Source organism: Lycorma delicatula, chromosome 10, assembly GCF_047948215.1.
Source record: "Lycorma delicatula isolate Av1 chromosome 10, ASM4794821v1, whole genome shotgun sequence".
Taxonomy (NCBI): Eukaryota; Metazoa; Arthropoda; class Insecta; order Hemiptera; family Fulgoridae; genus Lycorma; species Lycorma delicatula.
This window is the reverse complement of record NC_134464.1, coordinates 50,552,134-50,579,102: the sequence shown is the minus strand read 5'-3', so window position 1 is coordinate 50,579,102 and position 26,969 is coordinate 50,552,134. Positions and strand designations below refer to the sequence as shown.

At 29.6% G+C, this 26,969-nt stretch overlaps 2 protein-coding genes across 2 annotated transcripts in view; both read right to left on the bottom strand.

The window, feature by feature from the left end:
- LOC142330854 (transmembrane protease serine 9-like) overlaps positions 1–25,218 on the bottom strand; it is a 37,065-nt gene extending 11,847 nt beyond the window's left edge. Inside the window, exons 1-4 of the mRNA XM_075376320.1 lie at positions 25,170–25,218; positions 7,790–7,897; positions 7,372–7,399; positions 59–642 (exon numbers count right to left, since the gene is read on the bottom strand). Of these exons, the coding sequence (XP_075232435.1) occupies positions 59–642; positions 7,372–7,399; positions 7,790–7,897; positions 25,170–25,218 (769 nt within the window). The remainder of the gene's footprint in view (positions 1–58; positions 643–7,371; positions 7,400–7,789; positions 7,898–25,169) is intronic.
- LOC142330863 (uncharacterized) overlaps positions 1–26,969 on the bottom strand; it is a 478,952-nt gene that overhangs the window by 186,632 nt on the left and 265,351 nt on the right. The gene's annotated exons all lie outside the window — the stretch shown is intronic.

The following is a 26,969-nucleotide window of genomic DNA, read 5'->3' as shown; positions in this document are numbered from 1 at the left end:
AATATACGAGGTATTTACGTAGTGCATTGTTTTATGATAAAAATCAAAATAAAATAACGGTATAATGCAAAATATAAATGCGATTTTCCGCTTCTAATAGCAATCATATTGTCAATCCAATCATAAAAATAAGAGACATTTGCATATACGGTAGGTCCCATACCACATTTCTGGAAACCGTAAGATACAACACCATATATTACACCACTGCATACAAGTGGACTTCCAGAATCTCCGATACAAGTGTCTTCACCTAAAACAATTCCCGCACAGAACATCGAATTAGAATTAAAAAGTTGGAATAACTTGTCACAATCGTACGAACTACGTATTGTCTGTTTTAAAGTTCTGAGTTTTTTCGGATATATCACAGCGGATTCATCTACAGCTCCGAAGCCCATTACAGAACATATCCGATCTTTTTCGATCGGTTTTGAAGAACATGAAATAGGTTGTATGTAAGGCCTGCTAGTGAAGTCTATAGCCCTTTTAACAAACAATACAGCAACATCATTATCAATTATTTTGTCATTAAAATCAGGATGTATTATACAATGTGTTATAACAGTCATATAAGGATTATTGTTATTTAAATCTGTTATTCCTGCTGCAATATAATACTTCCCATCCTGGAAATTGTTTCTGTTAAAACAACAATGTCCTGCAGTCAAAATAACATATTTGCTTAGTATAGCTCCTCCACAAAAATGTTGTAAATTTACAAAATAATTTAGTTTTATAACTTTCTGTATAGAGACGAAATAAGGAAATTCACCGTGCTTAGCGATCTGGCCTCCTATAATTTTAGGATTTTTAGTAACTCCATTATTTAACCACTCACCAATAACATTATGTATAAAACAAACAAAAATATACATAGATAATAAATAAATAAACGTTGTTAGTAAAAAATTACGAAACATTGTAAAATTCAACAATTTTAAAATAAAATTATGATGTAAAAATGTAATATTAATATTTAACCATCACGTATATATTTGTATCATAAATAAAAACATAATAAATTTATAACATATGTTTTTATTTATATGATTACATCTATGTGATTAACGTATTTCATTTCTTTTACTTTTCTTAAAATTATTTACAAAATATAACATAATTTGATATATACATATATAAATTGAATTGTTTTGTTACATTTAAGTCCGTGACTGTGAATTCATAAAATAATAATTTAAAGATCAATTAAAACTTTATTATATTTTTAACACTAACTGTCGGTAACAATAGTAATTTAAAAATATAAACTTTGACAAAGATAAACAGAAAAAAATTATATGTATAATTAAACATTTTTTTTTTAAACTTTATTTCAAAACATTTTTAATCGTCATTTATACCATCCACAATGAATCTTTTACATCAGAAAATTTTAAATTTCATTTGTCGTTGTAAAAAAAGTTATATTTTTAGATTAAACTTTTTTTTTGTAGTTTTTTGTACTAATTTTTTAAATTTCGTTTACATCAACAATAGGTACAGTTGAATTTTCAATCTTAAAAATTCAAGTTTAAAAAATTGGTATTCTAAGTATGGGTCCAATTAAGCTCCCTTATTTTTTCAGGCTTAAATATTTATTTATTGGAGTAATTATTTACTTTCTTGGTCAGTTTTCGAAATATGGTGAAAAACAGTTTAGATATGATGTTTAATATTCCCCCAGCATTAATTTCATTGAATATTAATGAACATGAGCTAAGAAGAATTTCTACAGCAAGTCATAATCGTTTATTTTTTACCTAAAAACTACAATAAAAATTTTAATTTCTACCAACCGTACGTGGATACGACACAATTTTCGTTTAAAAAGTGTTCTATTTATGTTATTTGAAAAGGAAATTACAAATACATCATCAAAGGAACCTGTTTTCACTAAAGGAAACTGATAAAACATGCATTATAAAAAAAAACATGTCAAACTTAATTCGGCTTCCTTTTTTGAATGAAACAAAAAATGAAACCAAATTAAATAAAAGAAACTATAATGAAAAAATACCACTTTTTTCAATTATTCTCTAGGTTTAAACGTTTTGAAAACTGCAACATATCAAAAACCCCTGAAACCGTACTTTTTTTAGAGCCGATAAATAAATTGTTAGTAATTTACAACAAACCACTAATTTTTTTTAAAAGTCTGATCATTTTAGTTTATTTTTTAATTATTTCTGATTTACAGCATCCTTTTAAATATTATATTCATATATATTAAGCACAGAAAATCTCTAATTTAAATCAAACAAATAATTCATTAAGAAAGTTTTTTATAAAAATTAACAGAAGAAAAATTTCAGTTATAATTTTTTTTAAAGATTTTAGAGCTAAATTAAAAACTGTTTGGGCCATCTAAATTGAAAGCAATTGTATTTCTTAACAGAATTTTTTTATGAAATTTACATACTACCTCCAGAAAAATTGACATTTTTGTGGAGGGAGTATTTCTATTTACTACTACATCAATATTTTCTTTTTTGAATCTATTAAAATTATAAAAATATTTGCGGATAACATTTGATTTTTCTATAGAACTACTTTTCTTTCGGAATATTATGTGCTAAAATTTTTACTCTCTCGTCTATACATTAAAACCAAATAATTATTTACAACATGGAGTTATAATTAATAACAAATGTTAGGTAATGTATTTTTAAAAAATTAACCTCTACTCAAAACTATACCACTTAATCTCTCGATGACTAAAATAAAAAATAAATTACAGTTTAATAAACATTTTTTATATATAATACATCAATAAAATTAATTTAAAGTGTTTTTATATTTAATTCAAATAAACAAAAATATTTTGTTTATATAATGTGTATACCACTAATAAAATTATTGTTATATATTAAAAAAAGTATTCAAACGTATGTTTTCTGTTTATCTTTTAAAATCATCTGGAAAAATTATCTGTTTATTTTTCTCCTCTGGAGGTCCCGGGTTCGAATCCCGGTAGGCATGGAATTTTCACACACGCTACAAATCATTCGTCTCATTCTCTGAAGCAATACGTAACAGTGGACCCGGAGGTTAAACAAAAAAAAAACCTTTGTATGAAATAACACCTATGTTAGACAAAACCATGGTCTAAATAAAATAAAACAAAATAAAAAAGTGGAATGAAAATTTTTTTTTTTACACAAATAAGAATAACCCGTAGATAAAGGAATCTTAGTATATAAAAAATCTACAATACAAAAACAGAAATACAATCAAAATATCTTATATGTTTGGTCTCGCAAAATATTTAGCCCTGCTTTCTGCTTCCTCTATGAGATTAAACTATACTTAAAATTCTTGGGGTAAATTTTGTGCTTCCTTATAGTTTTTTATCTAAGAAATTGAATAAAAGTGATCCCAGACCTCTATCTCACCGAGGTTTTAGGAAAAACGGGGGAAGAAACTAAAAAATATTTTTTCGAAAAATACACTTTTTTAGGTTTAGAATAAAATAACTATCTTAATTTTATTATTATTATCCCAGTAACCAAGTGAGGAGTCCGGGGGGCTCCAGAGAATTCCTAAGTTGGCCCCGCGACTCGCCTTGGCCGATCTGGGCTGCGGAGGTCCAAGCCCCAGGGGAAGATCCTGGCTAGACGGTCGCTAGTTATATATATATATATATATATATATATATATATTATTGTAACAAGACTAGTATAACAAACCTGAGCAACAGATTCCAATCAACTACAAAGAAGGTAATAGAAAATAATAATAGAAGAAATCCAGAAGGAGGCTAAAAGGAATACTTTTTCTCAGGCTAACAGGTTCGTTTAACAAACGTTCTTTGTAATATTGCCCTTTACACACAACAGATATTTTTCAATGAGAAGAATTACCGGACCAGAGTAGGAATTTACGGGAAAATGTAAGGACTCAGAAAACCATTCGCACGCTTCAACTTGGATCTGGTTCTGCAGGTCAAGAGGATAGGAGTATAAATACTCCAGGAAAGCCGTGTTAAGATCACCTTATGAGAGGAGTATTAAGCGAGATTGTGCATGGAGTACTACAGTTTGTACAACGTGTGAGTGGTCAGTGAGATTATCATTAGTAATAAAAAAAAAATTAAAGCCTATTCATTTTATAAAAACTATGAGTGCACTGAATGTTATTTTGAATTTCTTCAGAACAACAGTTTGGTCAGTACAGAACCCGAAACATTGAGTGATCTGAAAAATGCGTGTTTCAAAATAGTTGGCCTTCATCTAGGTCCATCGAAGGACGAAATGGATATCTTTCCAGGAAATGTATTTGGCCCGTTTCTTAGCATCACCCAAAAAACACCAGTAGGAGGAGATCGTACTAAGTTTGTCATTATAAAAAAAAATTTATTCTTTTTTAATCAAATAACCGGAGGCAAATGCAGCCAGCAACGTGGCATATACAGTAACAGTGGCAGTGGCTGTGCTGATTAAGCAGCCGCGCGGTACAACGTCTCACTCCTTAAAAAAATATCGAGATTTAAATTCACCAGAGAATGGCTTTACATATTTATCTGAAGAGTATTTGTAACGCCAAATCAAGTGAATATATCGTTTAGTATAGTTGGAAATGGGTTCCTTCACCACTTTCATGGTAGAATTTCAAAAAATCTAGAAATAGATTTTTAGATATTCACATGAAGAAGACTACACCCACCAAAAACCAAGCTGATATCTTCATTTGTTACCCAGAAATTAATAAATTAATATTGTAATTCCATTTTAACTTTTTTTAAACCTAGAATTCCAAAAACTCTTTTCTTAGCATGAACTTGCATCATAAGAATAACATATATACAAATTTTCATTAATTTATCTTCACTGATATGCAACCGTATATTTGGCTGTATGAAGAAAACTGTAAACCTTTGTAGTGTACTTTCCTTCTAGATAGCGCTATAGCTCAAGAAGGGAAAGTATTGTAATCGGTCCAATTTGGGCATATGCGGTTTTTATCGGATCATGACGTTTTTATAGCTAAGGAACCCAAAAAACTGGATCAAAGTTTCCGGATGATAATATTCGTATGTACGTGTATGTGTTTGTTCGGTGCTGGCCTTTAAATCACCTTATATCTCCAGAAAACTATTAGACAGATTTTGACCAAACTTTCAGATTACTTCTACAGAGCAATGATGCCATTAAATTTACAACTTAAAAGCTCAAAGGGATGAGGTTGTAGAGCAACGTTACCTCAGTATCTTGTGATTTTGCATAATTAAGGCAATATTTTTCTTGGCACATTTATTAATAATTAAAAAATAACCATATTTGCAAAAAAACATTTTTTCAAAATCGCACCTCCACCAAAAAAAAAAAAAAAATGCTCTAAACTAGTGGCTAAGTAGGAATACTGCGTCAATAGTACTCCCTGTCACCACAAGGAGAACTAGTGTCGCATCTTGGAATTTTCCTTTTTCCCTGTGGTAAATTCCCTTTTCCCTCGTCCTCTTTGACCGGGAAATTAGAAATTCCATATGTTTACCATCCAAATTAATTTTTACATTTTAAATATTAATTATTTATTTCATTTAATTTAGTTAATATGTGAAAGATTGGTAGCACCCGTACAGCTGTTTTAGTCGTTTGCTATGTTGTGATGTCACAAGTGAGCGGTAGAAGTAAATAAATGAGTAATATTTAAAGTATAAAAAAGTAACTCGGTCTGGCTGGGTCTCGAACTCGACAGCCTGGTTGACTCGGTACCTGGTCCGTTAAACCTCGCGGCTACACCAGTCTGCCGACCGTATAAGCGAAATTTTTTCTATGTAAGTTGTGAAATAACATTAGTATAGTTAGTGCTGACGGTCGTCGCTAGTACCGCTACACCCGTTCGAATTAAATACGGTATGCGCGTGCGCGTTATGTACAATCACTAGATTAAATAAACGATAAAATATTATATTTAAATAATATGATAAATATTTTTAATTAAGTTGTGTATCTAAGCCATGCGTCAGAAACACCTAAAAATGTGTTGTTAGATTTTTTTCTATTAATTTTTTATTTAATTTATATCGGATTTAAGAAACAATATGTTGTATTCAAAAACGATATAAAATTTTTTCCACTTTTCATCGAAAAATCATTCGATTCGTAACGTTTACTGTTACCATCTTCCGAGTTTAAATTATTATCTTATAATTTGCACTCCAAAACTATAACAATTCCGTCATTTTATAAATCTGGTTTGGTTAATTTTAAAAATTATTTTTGTTTATTTTTTTTGTATAAATTTTTTACTTTTAATAATTTCGCCGTCATATTTAAATATTATTAATAAAGTGAAATCGTCTTCATTATTTTTCTATTTGCACACTACTTGTCTTTACTAGAGGATGGATAGCGTAACTGGCTGCGAAAGGAAGTCGAGTGATTGCTTGCTACGCTGCAGGTTTTTTTTTTTAATTTAAAGCCTTGACATACTTACAAGTGTGTTGAATTTATTTATAAACGTTTATTATTCTTTTTCTGTCAGGCGTATCTTAGTCTATATATATATATCTTTTACACAACTATTGCAACCTCTTTGATTAATTATAAAACATACGTTATTCTAATGAAAAATATATTTACTATTATGTACTTAATGACTAGGATAAATAAATTTTTATGAAGTGGTTACGACAGTGTTATTCACAGTTTACTATCTACTGATAGACATTTTTCTTCAAGTAAACTTTTAAGTTCTAACAATATCTGATTAAATAACGTTTTCATCTCTGTATCATGTTTTTCAAATAAAAATATAAACTAAAATTGGTGGTTCTCAAATTAGTTGTCACTTGAGAATATCCACATGGTACTGTGGAAAGTAATTTCTAACATAGATTTCATATTGATGTTACGTCTAAGATTATTTATGACAAAATTATGGGTTCATTTGTTCTCAATGAGAACCTTGGATACGTTCATTTCTTGAAAAGTAATTTGCCAGTTTTTTGGAGGATGCACTTTACAAACTAAATGATATTCCAGCACGATGGTGCAACGACACATTTTTCATTAGTTGCTAGAAATCACTTGAATGCTAATTTCTTAAACTGTACTGTGGTGGACCAATCAATTGGCACCACAATCACATTACTTAACGATACTAGATTACTTCATTTCAGGCCATATGAAAATGATATATACCAACAAAAATGTAATACTAAAACATAGTTTCTTATTAAAATACGAAATGCTATTGAATTTATACAAAACGATCCTGAGATGATACGGTAAACCACAATTAATATTTTTGGTCGGGCAGAATGCTGTGTACATTGAAAAGGGGGGAATTTCGAACAATTACTGTAAATTAGGTTTGTTATTCTGCTACCATTTATCTTTTCCTATATTTTATTTTTTGGTTTCACACATTAGTACAGAAAGAATAATACGATTTTCTGTTTATTTTTCGTTTCTTTTGACTGAGTAAAAAAAAACAAACTTTAATTATTTTTTCCTTTTTATTGGCTGTATTTACATTATTTTCTCAGAATTAGATTATTTGCAAGTGTTATTATTAAATCGTTCGCATTTATTAGTCCCATCTAAGAAATCTATTGTACTACAAAGCTAAAAAAAAAAAATGGTTTCCGACACCAAATTTTGTGTTTTACGTCGGATATCTTAAAAACTACTGGAATTACCGGGTTGAAACCTGTTTTATCCTAATTCCCATCGCAAATTACATATGAAACGATCAACTTTACCCCTTAATTTGGATCCCAAAAATTACAGTAGGACTTCTTTTTATTAGAAGAGCTGAAACCCCGGCGATATCTTTCGCTTGCCGTAACTCGAAAACAAAACGTTTCCAGACGTATTTTTATATGAACGTTTTTCATTATTTTCACCAGTAAAACATGTCCTGAAAGTTTCTCCGGCTTTTTGTGGGACACCTGTATATTTTTGAATATATCCATTTGTATTATGGTAGGCAAAGAATTAAAATTATGCATTTATTTTTTTTCTACCCGGTTTTTAATCTTGTTTTTTTCTAATAAGGCTATGCCATCCCGGTCAGGCATGCCATTTTCACAACGCTACAAATCATTCATCTAATCCTCTGCAGTTATACCTAACGGTGGTCCCAAAGGTTGAAAAAAAAAAAGGTTGTCATTTCCTATTATAATATATTACATTCCTAGTCCGACCACCTATGTTCATTACAGTTAAAACATAAATCTTATATATAATACTACAATTTAACAAACAAGGGGATAAGTAATAAATTTTAACATAAGTTATTAAAAATGCCACACAATTATTTTTCTGGAAATAATGCAATTCGGAAATAGCATATACTAAAAAATAAAGGTAAGAAAAAATTTCGTGTTTTTATGAATACATAAACAATAGATTTTTTATTGTTTAAACAAATTCTTAATAAAATATCATTGAACGAACTGGGTACTATATATTTGGTAAAAATGAAATTTAATTTTATAATAACAATTTCTAACAGAAATTTTAGTCAGGATAACCATTAGTTAACATTTCATGATCGAAGCGCACAAATAAATTACCATAAACGAAACGAACAATCTTTTTTGTTGCGTATAAATCAATTCTACTAGATTTTTTTATTAAATTTTTCTTAACTTCATAAATAAGAAATACAAAAATCCTTTTCGGTACGCCGGAAGGCGGAGATTAATTTAACCGGTGCTAAGGAGATAAAAAATATTTCCATCTAAGTTAAGAAAATCTTCGATTTACTCAATACAATGGTTGCATGTGAAACAAAAATTCACATATTTAGCATACGACAAGCCCCATCTTACAATTCCAGCAACATTTTGGTCACCCCTTGGTGTAAGGATTGGTCATATCAAAAGTTTTTTTCAGACAAAAGTTTTAGGTAAGTTTAGAGGACTAATTACCGACTCTATACCGTGCATATTAAGGAAGGTATGATTTTTGTCTTCGAAACCCAATTTTTTCAACCCCCTGGCCCAATGGTTGGTGATACCCAAAAACATTACTTAGATACGTTTTAGGCCCTTATTCAAAGAATAATGAGAAGTTTTAACGAATTCGAAATTTAACTTAATAAGAAAAGTTACAGCAGTATTGTTTTTTTTCTCGAAAAAGCACCCACCATGATCCGATTTTGCCCATTAACGAACTTGACCGTGATTTTGGATCGTTATATTTTATGAATCAATTTGAAAGTGATTGGCGCAAAATGACATTAGTTATCGTGTCCACAAGAAAGTGAAATATATATATATATTAACTTTTGAACTGACAGTGGATTTGGGGTCTAGGGGATGTGAAATGAGTAGATATATTGAAATTTTCCGGAAACTGAATCATGGTTCTTATGAAATCTGCCTAATAGGACTATTTAAATATTACATATTTACCTCAACATGATATCAATCAATTTCAGTCTCAATTGCATTACCAACATGATTAATAAATGATGAGTAAACAAAATTTACAAAAATATTTAAACAGCTTTTACCAAAAGGAATACCAATAATAATCATAATTGAAACAATAGTAAATATTATTCGATTAATCTCTTTATCAGTACGATTAACAGCCAATATCAACATTAGCAGGTCATTTACTAATAGCGTTATTAGGAAATACGTACTCAACAAAATCAATTACAATAATTTTATTTAACATTAAATATCAATGTAAAACAAACACCGAACAAAATAAAACAAACAAAAAACCTTCAAACCCCTTTATTTTAATTTAAACTTTTCATCTGGAGTTTATATTAAATCCCAATTTTTCGGTGTTTGTTGATGGTTTTGATTTTTTTGTTTGCAATAATAATCTTCAACTGTTTTATGTGCTCTGCATGTAAAACACAATAACTTAGAATTTAACAGTTGACTGTAAAGTTGCTTTAACAGTTATTATTTTTTATTACTTATAAAAAGTTTTTATTACCTTAATTCCACAATTTGTTTATATAAAGAGATGCGAGCGCAGTTATAATCTTTAACTGGATAAAAATTACGAGATTCATTGGCTTTAAATTGAAAATAACTCTGCTGAGACAAGTAAAAAAAAAATAAATAAACAATTTAACAGTTCTATTATATAATAAATCAGATGGGTAGATAAAGTGACGAATGAAGAGGTGTTGCGGCAAACTAATGAAAAAAGAAGCATTTGGAAAAATATAGCTAAAAGAAGAGACAGATTTATAGGCCACATCTTAAGGCATTCTGGAATAATTGCTTTGATTGGAGGAACAGGTAGACGGGAAAAATTGTGCAGACAGGCAATGTTTGGAATATGTAAAACAGAATGTTAGGGGTGTAGGATGTAGGGGGTATACCGAAATAAAACGACTAGCACTGGTTGTGCTGTCATATGACTGGTTGTCATATGACTGAAGATAAAAAAAAAATCTGATGTGGACATTACATGAACGGTCTGAAGGGGAATTACGTCGGGAGGACAGGTTTCATAAGCCTAGCCTTCCGCGGTCGGCCCATAAAATTGGTTCGATAACGCTGGTTTAACAACGGATTGGAATGCAATTAAATCCGTCCTTAAAATACTAAATAATAATAAACAAAACTTGAAAAATTAGACCCGCCATTTAAAAATAAACCTTTCAAAAACACGCCCGGTTAGAATCATCCAGCAGCAAGGTCTCTGTCCAGGTTCTGCGATTTGTAGGGAGAAATAAACTCCCGCCAACTTTGCATTCCATTCCATTCCATTACATGACTTCCTTGTACGCCTATATTGAATTATTACATATACACATTTTTTTTTTTTTTTTTCAATAAAAAGTAAATAAAATTTTATTTCACTAATAACTTTTGATAGTTTTTTATATTTTTTTTAATTGTTATTACTGAATGATTATTTACAATTTTTTTTTTTTAATATTTTTGAATAAATATTTAAATTTATTAATATTAATTATTAATAAATCAATACATTAAAATTAAAAAAAGCGAACAAAAAAAAGAAGAAATGAAGTCCGATTCGAACCGATGTACCTTGGCTTCGCCTTGTAAGACCTAAATATTTTATTAATTAAAACTATATTTGACTATAACTCTGGAAACAATGAAAATAAGTACCACTTATGATATATAATTGAAAAGCTCTCAATGAGGGATTATTAGTGCAGTTAAGAAAAAGTTCAAAATCCAATTTTTTTTTTTTGATTTTGTTGACAGTTTTATCAATTCGATTGCGATCAAAAGGGAAAGTGCACAACTAGATGTTACAACAGTCTTAAATTCGAAATTTCGACATTTTACGGCTAATCATTTTTAAGTTATGTGAGATACGAACGCAAGTACAGACGTCAACGCCGAAACTAGTCAAAATGAATATTTCCGTTGAAATCTGAAAACCGACATTTTTCGCTATTACAATACTTCCTTTACTTCGTACAAGGAAGTAAAAGAAATAGATAACAAATGAATGGTTCATGGTTGACCGAAAGGAGAAAAAAATTATTTAAACGTAAAAAAATATCGTTTAAGATTCTTCATCGGGCCACATATTAAGGCATTCTGGAATAATTGCTTTGATACTGGAGGGAAAGATAGATGGGAAAAATTGTGCAGACAGGCAACTTTGGAATAGGTAAAACAAATTGTTAAGGATGTAAGATTAGGGGGTATACCGAAATGAAACGACTAACACTAGATAGGGAATTTTGGAGAGCTGCATCAAATCAGTCAAATGACTGAAGATAAAAAAAAAATGTTGATAAGTCTGGCTACTAAATTACAGTTTAAAAAAATTTAAAAACAGTTGTTTTTTCTTTTTTTTTTACTTTTTCATTTGTGTCTTTTTTTCGAAGAGAACTGCAGAGCACCACGCATTTATAATTTCAATTCCTTTTGTTCTAATGTTTCCTTCTTCTCCAGAATTCTTTCACTATTCTGTATTTTTCGTTCTTCTGTCCAGCCCATGAATTCTCTTTTCTTTTTGCATTCACAAGAGCCTCTGTTCTGCGGATTTTTCTCTACATCTTTTTCTATCTTGACAATTCTTTATTTCTATATTTGCTTTATTTAGATCCTTTTTTACTTGTTTTATCTATTTGGTTTTGTATCTCCAAGATTTAGCTGAATGTTTTTTGTTGAATCTATCTGTATCCATTCAAATCGTATATCCATCATAATTTATTCTTCTTTTTCAGATTTTGGTTTCTAAATCTTCAAAAGTTTTTGTTTTTTTCTTTAATGTGATAAATTTCTTTGACTTCATTCTGTATCCATGTTTCGTGTTTTTTTTGGGCCGGGATCAATTTTACTGTAAGTTTTTAAAAGTGATTCTAAATTTATAATACTGGAATTTTCTACCTAATAGAGGATTACTGGTTTTATTATTATATTATATATTAGTGTTTCAATTTTGCATTTATGGATAAATTTTTTTTGTACATATTTTTAATTAAAAATTTCAATCTTTTAAAAACTATTTTCCTGCTTTCTAACACCTTATCCCCGAACCATTTGAGTTTATTATTTCGCCATATTTATCTGTGAGTATAATTTCTCCAATATTGGTTTTGTATATTCCAAATATGTAAAACAAATTTTAGGGATGTTGGATGTAGAGGGTAAATGAAACGACTGGCACTAAACTGGGAATCTTGGAGAGCTGCGTCAAACCACCAATCAAATGATCGAAGACAAAAAAAAAATTATATAATATTCTATATCAAACTATATTATATATAAAGTAAAATATCATTTTGTTTTAAATAAAGGGTGCGTTTCAGTGTTTAACATAATTGGTTCGTATGAGAAAAACTGTGCGACTGCTCAATGCTCTTCGACTACGAATACGTTAAACTCAGATGTCTACTTTCGTTATCCAGGCTGAAATAATTTATTTATAAATTATTTTTTGTGCCAATAATGAATATTTAAAATAAACAATTATAAAACAGGTAATTTATATTTCAAACGACTAAAATTCACTACCACGAGTTTTAATTTATAATATAATTTAAAATACTGGAATTTACATCTCTCCAATTAAAAAGCATGGGCGTTGGTTTGTCTGCTGTATACGCTCACATTTTTATTTTGAATGAAGCGCACGAACGATTTATATTTCTTGTTATGAACGGGTTTATCTAAAATTATATTTGTAATAGAAAAGGAAAACATTGGGGTTAGAGTTATAATATCATACAAATGCGAAAGTTTTTTCTGTTTGCAACACGCGAGGACCAGCCAACCGACTACTTTCGCATATTCAGGAAAGATTTCTGTTATTACAGGGAAAATTTTAAGTCAAAGATCGAGGCCCTAATCCCTTGGAAAGTGAATTTGTGAATTTATTCATTAAAGAAAAAAGTGTCCGTTTATTTCACTATTACATTTCTGTCAACATGGGAACAAAATATAAAAAGGAAAATGATTAATTTTATTTCTTTAATGAATATCTGTAAGATATTTAACGAGGAAAACAAATGCGTTGGGGTTCAGGGGACGAAGCTCGTCTGTCTAGACCCTGTCTGACCGGATGGATAGTATATAACATTTCTGAATGATTTTCTTTTACATTATTTCTTTTAATAGCAATTTTCATAATAATTTCGTTTAGCTACTCCTTATTTATAAAATCCGGTTACGTCAAAATATTATAAAGTATAAAGTGTAAAATAAAAAAATAATTTACCATTTTTTTTTTTTTTTTTTAATATTATACGCTAAAACGAATAAATTTCGAAAAAACTATGAATTTGCATAAAAAAATATTATACCTACTAAATTTAATTTGATATATGAATAAAATTTAGAAAGATGTTAAATTTTTCCGTCTATTACAAATTTTTAATTTTATTTTATACAAAATAATGTGATTCTCAAGCTAGCTTCTGAATAAAATGGTCCTAGCTTCGATTACCAACAACGTTCTTCCCCGAAAAATTGTTTTTTCTTTTTCTATTTAACCTCCGGAACCACTATAAGGTATTACTTCAGAGGATGAATGAGGATGACATGTATGAATATAAATGAGGTGCTGTCTTGTACAGTCCCTTGTCGACCGTTCCTGAAATGTGTGGTTAATTGAAACCCAACCACCAAAGAACACCGATATCCATGATATAATATTCAAATCCGCATAAAAGTAAATGCCTTTACTAGGGTTTGAACCTTAGAACTCTAAACATTGAATTCAGCTGATTTGCGATGTCGAGTTCACCACTAGACCAACCCGGTGGGTTATTTTATCTATCTCATCTCTATCACACATATTTAGAATGCGTGTGTGAAACGAATCTCATTGGATATATTAACATAGACTTTAAGAAATATTTAAGTCAGATTTAATTTTAAACAACGAACTGAAAAAAACAATTTTCTTAAAAAAAAAATTATTAATAATATGATTTGATCAGAATTAAAGTTAGAAAGTCAGTAGCATTTAATACAAAAATTTTTCAAGCCAGAAAAGAAGTCTTTTTGGTTTCTCTATTCTAATGGAATTGATGTTTAGATCTATTCTTTAGAAAAAAAAAAGAGAAAGAGAGAGCTAGTTATTCATTTTCTTTTGTTATGGCACTCATATTATTTCTTTGCCTCCCCAGTAGTTGTTTCCATTCATTCTCTTTTATCCCGACTCCCCAAGACTTTTTCTTTTAGTATTTTACACTCCTTATGAAATCAACACGTTTCCTTTCTGAATCAAATGATAAAAAAAAAATCTTTGTGTACCACATTATGTTCTTTTTTTCCGAGATATACCACATACTGATTCAGGGTGCTGAAAAAACGATTTCTGTAGTCGACTAATTATTTTGTATAGCTTTACTTCCTGGTTTTTTTATTTTTATTTTTTTTTTAACAATGCTAAAATTTAAAACAAAAACCAATCGTGTTATTGATGTTCATTCTTTATGAAAATCTTTGCTTAAACTATTAACCCTAGAAACTTTTGTATTATTCCCCCATTTTTTTAAAAATCTACAATACTTATCATAATGAATTTTTTGTTTAAAAAAAATACTAAAATTAATAAACAAAAGCATTAAATTTAATTATGAAACCGAAAATAAATAAATATTATAACTTTTTGAATTTAAAATTAATTCTTAAAGATCTGTTATGATATAAACCGAAAAATTATTCACACTGATAAATATATCGCCAACGATTTTTTATTTTTCCTCTGTATGCAACAAAAGATTGCTTAAAAACATTTAATGCGATGCTTTACAAAGCAAACAGGATGGCTTTCAATCTAGAGACTTGATAGATTAATTTTATGAAACTGTTTTACTAAACAGATTATTGGGAGCATAACAATTAAAAAGGATAGGAGAGGGACATGGACAAATTTTGCGCATACCGTCCTACTTATATAATTAAGATAAAATATTACAACTTTAACGTTACCGTGGCTGCGACGAAAAAATTGGCCCCATTCTCGGAAAATGAAACTAATCCTATCGAAAGACCGGGTATCTACATGCTAATTTGTATGACAGTATTGCAATTATGGAAACGTACGGTATCTAGGAAAAATTAATAAAAATCCCTTTCGGTACGCCGGAAGGCGGAGGTAGATTTAACCGGTGCTAAGAAGAGGATAAAAAAGATTTCCATCTGGCGGAGGTAGATTTCACCGGTGCTAAGAAGAGGATAAAAAAGATTTCCATCTAAGTTAAGAAAATCTTCAAATTTACTCAATACAATGGTTGCATGTGAAAAAAGTTTCACATGTTTAGCATACGACAAGCCCCATCTTCTTACAATTCCAGCAACATTTTGGTTATCCCTTGCCGTAAGGGTTAGTCATATCAAACAATGTTTCAGACAAAAGTGTTAGGTAATATGTAGAAGACTAACGACCACTTTAAACCGATTCGATACTGTGCCTATTAAGGGAGGAAAGATTTTTTGTTTTCAAAATCCCATCTTTTCCACCCCCTGGACCAATGATTGGTGATATCAAAAAACTTTACTTAGAATGGTTTTAGGCCCTTATCCAAAGAATAGCAGGAACTTTAAACGAATTCGATATTTTACGTAATAAGAAAGTTAAAGCGATATTTTGTTTTCTTGTCAAAAAACCCCCCATTTCTACCCTCCATGGTCCGATTTTTTTCCGTTAACGAACTCAACCGAGATATTTTGGGACGTTATATTACATGTAACAATTTGGAAGTGATTTGCGCAAAATTACGGCAATTATTTTGTCCACAAAAAAAGTGAATAAAAGAGTAAACTTTTGAATGACGCGGGTTTTGGGGTCTGGAGGACGTAAAACGCGAAGATATGTCAAAATTTTCCGGGTAGATTCATGGTACCCATTACAATAGGTAGCTTTCTTATGAAATCTACCTAAATACAAGGAGCATTAGACTTAATATAAATATAGAAAAATCAGATAAATCGTGTGAGCCGAGCGAGCATTACCTGGAAGCTGCTGAAAAAATTAGTTTAAAGGAAACGATATTTTTTTTTTTAAATGTGCATTAAAAAAAAACCAGGAATTGTAGTTTTGAAATTCGTTTAATCATCAATACAAAAACTTCGTTGTTGAGCAATGAGAAATGATCAATGAATAATAACGTTTTTGATTTTAAAGATTATTGAAAATTCTTTTGATAAGGCTTTCAATCATAAGTACAACATACAGTTATCTCTTCCAAGAAAATATAATTTTCTTTGAAAATTTTACTTCAGTAATTTCACACAATTTGGAAGAAAATTTTATTTCATAAACGAATTTTATGTCACAACCAGCGAAAATAAGAAAACAAGAATATTTCCCTAAGATAATTTTTGAATAAGAAACGTAAATTAATCATGATGGATAATTTGAACTGAAGTTTGTTAAGATCTAGATTTTTATAATTAATTTCCTGATTTCTATTAAGATTATGTATAGAATTAAGATTACGATAGAACTTTTCTAACATCCGGTTAAAAATACTTTTTTATATTTTCCCGTAAGTACAGATTATTATCAATGAATATTTTTATTATTTTTAAAATTAATTTCCTTTTATATGCTGTATAAATATACATATTAAAGTAAACAAGGACGATTCTAAATTGAACGCCAATCAACCGGGAGATCATTCTATAGCTAAAAATAAGAAAAAAGTTCATATAAACATAACACGGAATACGGTTCATTAGAAAGCTCTAAAATTGAACGTTTTAAATTTGTGTTTAATTTTAATAAACGTTATTTATAAACGTTATCTTCTCAGAATTAAATTCTTTACAATGTTAACTAGAAATATTTATTTGTTTATCGGTAAATTAACAAAGTTATTTTATTCTAAAACCTAAAAAGTGTATTTTCTAACAAAACCATTTCGTGTTTTACCCCGTTTTTCATAAAACCTAAGTGGGATAGAGTTTTGGAACCCCTTTTATTCATTTTCTTAGATCAAAGACTATAAGGAAGTACTAAATTTACTCCTCGATTTGTACCCAAAGAAATGTAGTACAGTTTAATTTCATAGAGAGAGCAGAAAGCAAGGCTAAATGTTTTGCGAGCCGAAACTCGCTAGCGAACCATTTTGTGACCTATGTTTATAAGAACTTTATTTTTTTACTTTTAACTATATAATCATCTACCGAAATATAGCCGTAAAATTTGGAATAAGCCTCTATAATATATATATATATATTTTTTTTTTCTGTAGGATTATGACTTTAACAATCGAAATGGAACCCACCAGGGTAGTCTAGTAGAGAATGCGTCTCGCAAATCAGCTGATTTCAAAGTCGAGAGTTCCAACGTTCAAATCCTAGTTAAAACAGTTACTATAATACGGATATTAATACAAGATCGTGGATACCGATGCTCTTTGGTGGTTTGGTTTCAATTAACCACACATCTAAGAAATGGTCGACCTGAGACAGTACAAGACTACACTTCACTTATACTCATTCATCCTCTATAGTAATACCTGAAGGTGAATCCTGGAGGGTAAACAGGAAAAAAATTATGTAAACAGTTTTCAATTATAATCTTGTTTCTAATTTATTAATAATGTAGTAGGTAAACTTTTTTATTTTTTTATGGAAATGCTGATTCGTATTTACACATCTTCAGAATACGTATTGTGATATTACTCTATTTATGCAACCAAAATATGAGGGATTTGAGATAATTAAAATTGTAGTATTTTGTTTACTAAAATATTCATTTTTTTACTTTTTATTTTATTTTAACTCAAACATTAGCTATTGCTTGATGCATAGTTGGTGCGGACTTTCTCGGTTAAGCGACCGATCTGATTATTTCATTGTAAGAATTTCTTTACTATGCAAACAGATACTGATGATTAATCCACCGTTGGTCTAGTGATGAATTCGTCTCCCACATCAAATGATTTGGAAGACGAGAGTTCCAGCGTTCAAGTCCTAGTAAAGGCAGTTACTTTTATACGGATTTTAATACTAGATCGTGGATACCGGTGTTCTTTGGTGGTTGGGTTTCAAGTAAATACATATCTCAGGAATGGTCGAACTGAGGTTGTACAAGACTACACTTCATTTACACTCATACACATCATCCTCATTCATCCTCTGAAGTAATACCTGGACGGTAATTCTCGGAGGCTAAACAGGAGAAAAATGTACTGATGATTACACTTTTATGTAACTCCTAAATAGATCTACGAGTAGAGTTGCAATTTTTTCGATGTTCGCTAGTAGTTTTTTTCGATATCATCCCCGAAGTCGAAAAGATGATCGGCAGTATAGGAACACGTTGTTATTGCCATATTTCCTTAATTTCCTGAGACAAACGTATATATTTCTGTAGTTTCTTTAGAGAAAGTAGAATATACTGCTGTTGTTATTATTATTATTTCATAAATAATAAATAAATTACAATTATCAGTAACACAAAACGGAAAAAGAAATCAAAGTAAAAAAAAAAAAACATAATGGGCAAAAAGGTTTATGTTGTAAAAACATAGAAAGCGTGAGAGTTATGTTAAGCAAATAATATCCCGCAATTTGAAAACACCCCTGGGACATTAAGACAGTTAGTTATTTGTTATCACCACTGTTCCAAACAAAAAGGGATGGAAACCAACCTATCTAGACTGAATCCGCCCATTCACCCTAATACCAACCCACATTTAAATCTACAAAACACATCCACGTATACACACACTCAAATAACCAGAATATTACATAAAAATTAATTACAATTTTTTCCGTTTTAACATTATCATTTTTATAAAATGATATCCACCTATTCAAAATTAATTATAGTGGAAAAATTATTTAATTATTTTTTGTTATTTTCTAAATATTTTTTGTTACTATATTAGTAATCATTCTGAAAAGATGGTCGTAAATTTGAAGCCGTTTCGTTTAAATAATCCTTTAAAAACCGTAAATAAATATATTTAATCTTTTATTTTTTTTTATTTTTATAAATTAATGAAAGTAATTAACATCGATTACTTTGGAAGAATAAATTCTTATTTATTCTTTTTCCCTCGACGGTTTTATTAATTTTGTTAACTGATATCATTTTACTTTTATTTAAAACAATAATCGATCAAAAAACATACCTGGACCACTAAAAAAACTGTTCAAAGAAAATAAAAGTCAGAATCTGCGTTTTGAAAAAATATAAAAAGAAATGGACACAAGAGTCAATTGAATTTCTTTGAAATTTTTATGTTACACTACTAGTTTGCTTACTCGGTTCGCGTAGTGGAGTCATAAGTAAATCGTATACAAATAACGGGGTTCTTAATGAACTCCCATTCTAATTCAATCAATACTTAAGAATAAATTAAAAGAATAACTAATGTTATCAATAAGCAAAGTTTTTAAATATAAATTACATCCGCATTAACCTCTGATTTCACAAAAATAAGTATTAAATATATAGTACAGGCAATTTGTCATCAAAATAGGCTGTATTTGAAAATCCTTACCTACCGATTGATCATTTGTCCATGCGTTAGGGGTGATGAGGGAAGCTTAACTCCAGATTTTTAACATCCCCTCCCATAGATTTTTGAAAAACTCGAAATACTCAAAATGTTTTTGAATGCGTTTTTCTCTGAATCTATGCATTTCAGAGAAATGTTTTTCAAACAAAAAATGTAGAGGACGTTCTCCTCTACAATTAATGTGTTTGAAGTTATGCCGTGTAATTTGAAATTGAAATAGTAGGTGGCGCTGAAGTTGTAAAAAACGTTGTAAACGAGTAGACCGGTTTCGAACACGTGCCCAATTCACAACATTTTCACACTTTCACAAGCTACAGCTCCAAAACGGTAAGTCGTACAAGAAAATTGTTTAAATAAAAGTTTTCTGTTTTTTTTAGATTAATAACTTTTCCAAATGCAATACAGACGAAAAACAATTTTTTTCGGTGAAAAAACCGAAAAAAACACGTTTTTTACAACTTCAGCTTTTCGATACAAATAATCAATAAAAATAAATAATCAAATAAATAAAAATAAACACAAATGTACACTCGTGCAAAAGTAAGTTCAACAAATCCCGTTATTGAAAGGACAGACACATAACAATGTACATAGTAACAATGTAACAAGTAACAAAATAGTAAAGCATTAAAAAATAATAATAATGGTATCCGTAATAATAGTTGAAATCCATCATCTATTCCCTAAGTCTAGTATGTGGAGACGTTTCACAACTTTCGGACGTCCTCGCTGTTGTCAAACAAATTGCTTGCTAGCTGATTAACGTAATTTTCTAAAATTGTATAATTGTGAAATTATAAAATTAAAATTGTCCCGTCAGGCTGGACTAACGATAAACACGTCAATGAATTTCTAACATCTGATTTTCGAAGTTGAAAGTTCTCAAATTCAAATACTAGTAAACGTTGGTTGCTTTTATACGGATTTGACAGTGGATAACAGTGTAAATTGATGGTTTAGGTTTAATTAATTACATATATCAGGAACAGTCGGCCTGAATCTCTACAAGACTTTCTTTTTCCTGTTTAGCCTCCGGCAACTACCGTTTAGATAATTCTTCAGAGGATGATATGTATGAGTGTAAATGAAGTGTAGTCTTGTACATTCTCAGTTCGACCATTCCTGAGATGTGTGGTTAATTGAAACCCAACCACCAAAGAACACCGGTATCCACGATCTAGTATTCAAATCCACGTAAAAATATCTGGCTTTACTAGGACTTGAACGCTGTAACTCTCGATTTCCAAATCAGCTGATTTTGGAAGACGCGTTAACCACTAGACCAACCCGGTGAGTGAATCTGTACAAGACTACACTTCATTTACATGTCATATATATCATCCTCATCTCATTGGGTCGTCGGGAGGGGGGCTTATTATTCACTAGTTGAACAATCTGCAACGTACACATTACGAAAATAAAAGATGTAATTAAAACCTTCTTTTTTTTCAAATTTTCTGAATTATTATTTATATCAGTCTTAAGAAGGGCAAATTAATTACTGTTCAATTTCAAACAAAAAAAACAACTAATTTCTGAAACAAGATACCACTGATATGTTAAATAAATAAATTAACAATTAATATAATCCACCTTACCAGCACGTTGATATGTTCTCTAGATCTTTCGGTTACTTGGAAGCCATCATCAGGAGTTAAAATTAATGGGTTAAAGACAAAGTTCAAAAAATCATAGTTAAAATTTAAAAACAGTTATGACTGTTTGGTCCTATTAGTATATTCGATTAGTACAGTATAATGCACTTTAATGTATTAATTTTAACTCCTGATGATGGCTTCCAAGTAACCGGAAAGATCTAGAGAACATATCAACGTGCTGGTAAGGTGGATTATATTAATTGTTAATTTATTAAAAAAAAAAAACCCTTGAATTTTCCTTCAGTATTTTTGAGATTGTAGATTAAATAAAAAATAAAGAAAAAAGTGTAAGTCGAACAATAAATTAAATAAAACAATTTCGAAATATAAGTAAAAAATATAGCCTTTAAATCTGAAAATACTCTTACAGAAGTACGATTCAATATTCATAAAAAAAAAGATACGGTAACATTTGAAAGACGGCACTGTATCATCAATGAAGTTTATATTTCATTTTCTACATATTTTCTCTCAGTATATTATTATAGGACCTACAACAAAATTTTGAACTCAATATATATGCAGTTTATTTCCCTTTACGTTCATCCATGATTGAATATATGAGGATAAAACGTCATGGGACTATTCATATAAATACCTTACAGTATGTTGCCTTCTTCCTTGAGTGTTTTTCCACGACGATATATATATATTCCTTTCTATACAGTCGGATGTGTTGGTAAGATTTCTCAGATCGTAAATATCCTTCTGTTATGGGATTTAACGCGACCCGTAAGACATAAGACGGCTTGCGGCTTTTACGAGCACATATAAAAACTAAAATCAAGTAGTGTAAACCATCAAAACAGTAAAAAAATATACCCAGACAGTATTTTCACTAATATTTTAATAATAACTCCGATATTCTCTCTCTTATTATTTAGTTTTTGTTTTTATTTTTTAAGATAAAGAAAGGAAAATTTCTTCTTTTTCTGAGAATAGTAGAAAAGAAAAGTCTGGAAAATAGTGTTTAAATACTGAAAGGAAAAAAGTAAAAAAATTTTCCTGCCATGGAGACAGACCATATTTAATACAATTTAATCAAGGTATATCGAAACAAAAAGGCATTTGATCTTTTAGGATTAACGGGACGCACGAATCGACAGTTGAATGAAAACAATCTACGGTTTTAAAATATTATATTCAACAAACATGATATGAAAGAATAAAAACTGAATTCTGTTAATTAGTTTTTTTATTTTTTTATTTACCTTTGTTAATAATTCTATATCCAATATATTGATGGTGTCGTTAAAAGACGAAATGCAAACTAAGCATTATATTTTTGTTTATTTAAAAACAAATTTTTATCGCTATCTATTAGGAATTTATTTCAATAACCGTTAAATAAAGCTCTTCATTTGTAAATTATTGTAACACGAAAGTCGAGTATTTCATGCTTAATAAAAATTCAAATAAATTTTATAAATCGAACGGGTTTTTGTTGCTTTTTTTGGAATATTCGTTTTTTTATTTAGCAGACAGAAAATGAAAGATTCCCTATATTAAGTTAATCAAATAAATCTATATAAAAACTTTGAGGACCGAAAAGGTGATTTTAATTGCGGAATACGACTGATTATGTTTGGGAATAAAATTACCACAAAAAAAATAATAAATAAACCGATTAAATTCCGTAATTGACAGAATTTTATGTAAAACTATTTACAGTAAAATTTCGCTATAATGCGGTCATTCGAAGACAATAGTTATACCCGTATTATTTCAAAGATAACAGTCTAGCATTGAAATCCATACAAAAGCCTTTACAACGACTCGACCCTTTGAACACTCTACTTCAAAAATCAGTTGATTTTACGATGACGAGTTTAATAAGTAGACAAAATGGCGAATTGATGAGATCGGTAATTTATTAAAAACTGGTAAAGGGAATATAAAATCCTTTTATTAAGACGAAATATCGTGTTCTATTATTCTTAGTAAAAGAAGCACTTTCATAAATATAAACACAAAGGTAACTTAAAATTTCTAATTTCCTAAAATCATCATATTTTTGGATAACCAAAAATATTTAGAATAATTTATACCCAACCGAAGTATTAAACCAAGGCAGAAAATTATTCGACATTTTTGGTCATACGGTCCGGAAAATATTTGTTGAGTCTCTGATGGCTGACTAACATATTCTAGGGCGAAGCCAGCTTTAATAGCTTGGATGGAGCCGAGTGAGCCGCCCGGAGCTGTGTGAGCAGTACGAAGCTGAGGGCATCTGTCCGAAGGACTTTTAAAAATTAAGTCCTTTAAATAAAATTTAAAGTTCCACATTTAATAAGCGTAACAAAAAACATTATTATTTGGCAGGGATGCCAACCTTCATTTAAAAATTAAATAACTAAAATAAATAACCTCATTAAATAATTCTGCTGATTAACATAACTGGCCGTCAAAAATCATACGACATATATATTTTATTATTTTTTTCTATATTATAAATTAAATTATTACCAATATGAAATATGATTTTTGCCATTACAATAAGTTACAGACATGATACAATCTATAATGAAGCATTTCAAAGAATAACAAACAAGTCGGTTATGAATAAATGAACAATAATATAAATTTAAATTCTCAATATTAATGATTAGTTGAAATGATACTTACATTCATTGTTATATAATATTATTCAACAAGTATATAATAAAGTAATTAAAAAGCTCATAATAAACATAATCTGTAATTAGTATTTCACATAGTAATAAATATGCATATTGCTTAAATAAATAATATAAATCTTCAAAAAATAGATTAAAAAAAAATCTTGGAAATTTTTTTTATTTCTCAAGATCAATAAATTATTACATAAATGTGAAATCATAATTAAATTAATACAAATATGTAAATTAGGTTATAAATATTAATACAATGTATATGAGCATGTTTACAATCACATTATAAGAATACAAATCAAATGAAATTACAAGAACATAGTATGAAATAATTAAATCAATGAAAAATATTACTAAAAAATATTATTTAAATCAATCGTTTGAGATTGGTAGTAAGCATAATTTATGCACAGGTCTTCTTAATGGACATTAATTGTATATAATTTCTTCAAATTAAGGATCGTTTGTCCATCTATACGACGTATTTAAAATTTAACGCTTTTGATAGCGCTTTCCCATAAACCACTAAATTGGGGTGAAGAAGAAGGAATAAATGACCAGCTTATACCTTGGGTCCACCTTCGGTCCATTGGACCATCCATTTTTCCAATGGTTTCTTGGGTCAGCTGGACGATGTGAAGGCGAGCATTATCGTGTAGCAATATCACGCCTTTTCTTTGAGATCCGCGACGTTTTTCATCAGCATGTCTGAGTAGTAGACGCTGTTTATTGTAGGCTGATTTTCCAAATAATGACAAAAGATGTCACCTTGGGCATCCCAAAAGACGATCAACATGACGTTTCATGCTGATGCTTGCGTTCTGAATCTTTTTCGGACAGGTGAGCTGGTGTGCTTCCATTCCACGCTTTGTTTTTTGGATTCTGATTCAAAATGGAACCCAAGTTTCATCGCACGTTAAAATCTTGTTTAGAAAAGGATCACCTTCACTTTCATAGCGTTATTTCATTCTATACATACTTTGAGTCTTGTTTCCTTGTGTTGTTGCGTTAACTCTTTCGGGTCCCATCTTGCACTTGTTTTCCTGCACTTAAACTTGTTACTGATAACGTTATGAACTCTCCCAACACTTACTGCAATTGTTTTTGCTAAATGTTTAATTATAATATGTCAGTTTTCACGAATAATGTTGTCAATGCGGGTTTCAAGCGAAGGTGTTGACGCTTCAACTGGCCGGCCTGGAAAATGCTCGTCAATCACTGAGGTTAGACCGTTTTTAAACTGTTCTACCCACTTATTAAAATTTCCGTAGTTCACACAACTTTTACCATACTTTAAAATCATTCGAGAAAGAATTTTAGCCAGTTTTTCACCTTCAGAAAGCATAAAATGGATCACTGAATGTTATTCAACTAATGTGGAAACTTCAAGTGGACACGGCATCGTTAAATGCAATATTGAGGTTATAAACGAAACAATTTTTATCCGTCAGCTGTTCTCAGCTCATCCCAGTGATGCCAACCTAAAGTCATGAAAGTAAAAAATCTTACAAACGTTTCATTTCTACATCAATTTGTCTTTTTAATTATATCCCATTTTTGAACTTAAAAAATTCGTTAATTTTTTTCCTAGACTACTCCAAGAGATGGTAAATGCATTTATGACGCGAATTCACGTATGCATAATAATTCGTCATAATAAAAATCCTAGGATTGTATTTAAATTCATCAAAACAATACGACTAAAAATTTCGCATTATCGGGAACAGAAATTCAATATGGTTATCATTAAAGGGAATTCTATCTACGCGATTAGAATATTTTGTTTATAATTCTTTAAACATTAATAGAAGTAAGAATATCTACCAAAATAATTCAGTAAATCCATAAAAATGTTCTCGTAAACAGTTTAAATTAATTTTTTTGTGAAAATGTTTAACATCTGACGTTAGTTATCTGTAATTAATCAAGCAATTTTTAATACCAAGTAATAAATTAATTTTTCATCGGATTATTAAATTTCAACAAGGTATTACTAGGAATACGAAAGAAAAGGGGATACAGAAATTATGATACGGTTCATTGTTCACTTAATTCTAAAAAGTAGAAAACTAAGATGAACTACGTTGTAACAGAAAGAAAAGAGAGAGTAATCACGTAAAGAGTCGAAAACTCTCCTTCCCCCAAATCCTTTCTTACTTTCTCTCACACTCATCTCTTACACTTCCGTCCTATTGGTATTCTCATCGACAGGGAAAAGAAACGGAGGTATAATAGAGGTAAAAAGAGAGGATGGCTCTCGACTGATTAAGTTTCTTTTAAAAGGCTTGTGAACAGAGTTGAAAATCAGCACTTCACTGCAACAGAACCAGAATTAGAACAAACTAGCTGTTTACTCAACCATAGAATACTCTATTTGGTTGCTGTAGATTTTTTAAAATTATCTATCATATATAAAACTAATAAAATTTTATGAAGTAAATAAAAAAATATATACTCCTCAAATTAACAGTAATAAAAGTAATGAATTTAATTCTTACAATCATAATTTTATTTTAAATAATTTAAAACCAATATGAATTTTAATTTAATTACAACAGAAAAAACAAAAATTTGGTAAATAATACCCTCGCCCAAAATTCTGGCTCAGAACAAAAAATAATTTTAGATTTACTTTTTATGAATTATTTAAAAATATAGAGGATTGATAAAATACCATTAAATAATGTACTTTTATATCACGTTATTGCGCCTTAAACTCAATTAAGAAACCAGATGGTATATATATGTTAAGCTCCATAACGTAATACGAGGGTTATTT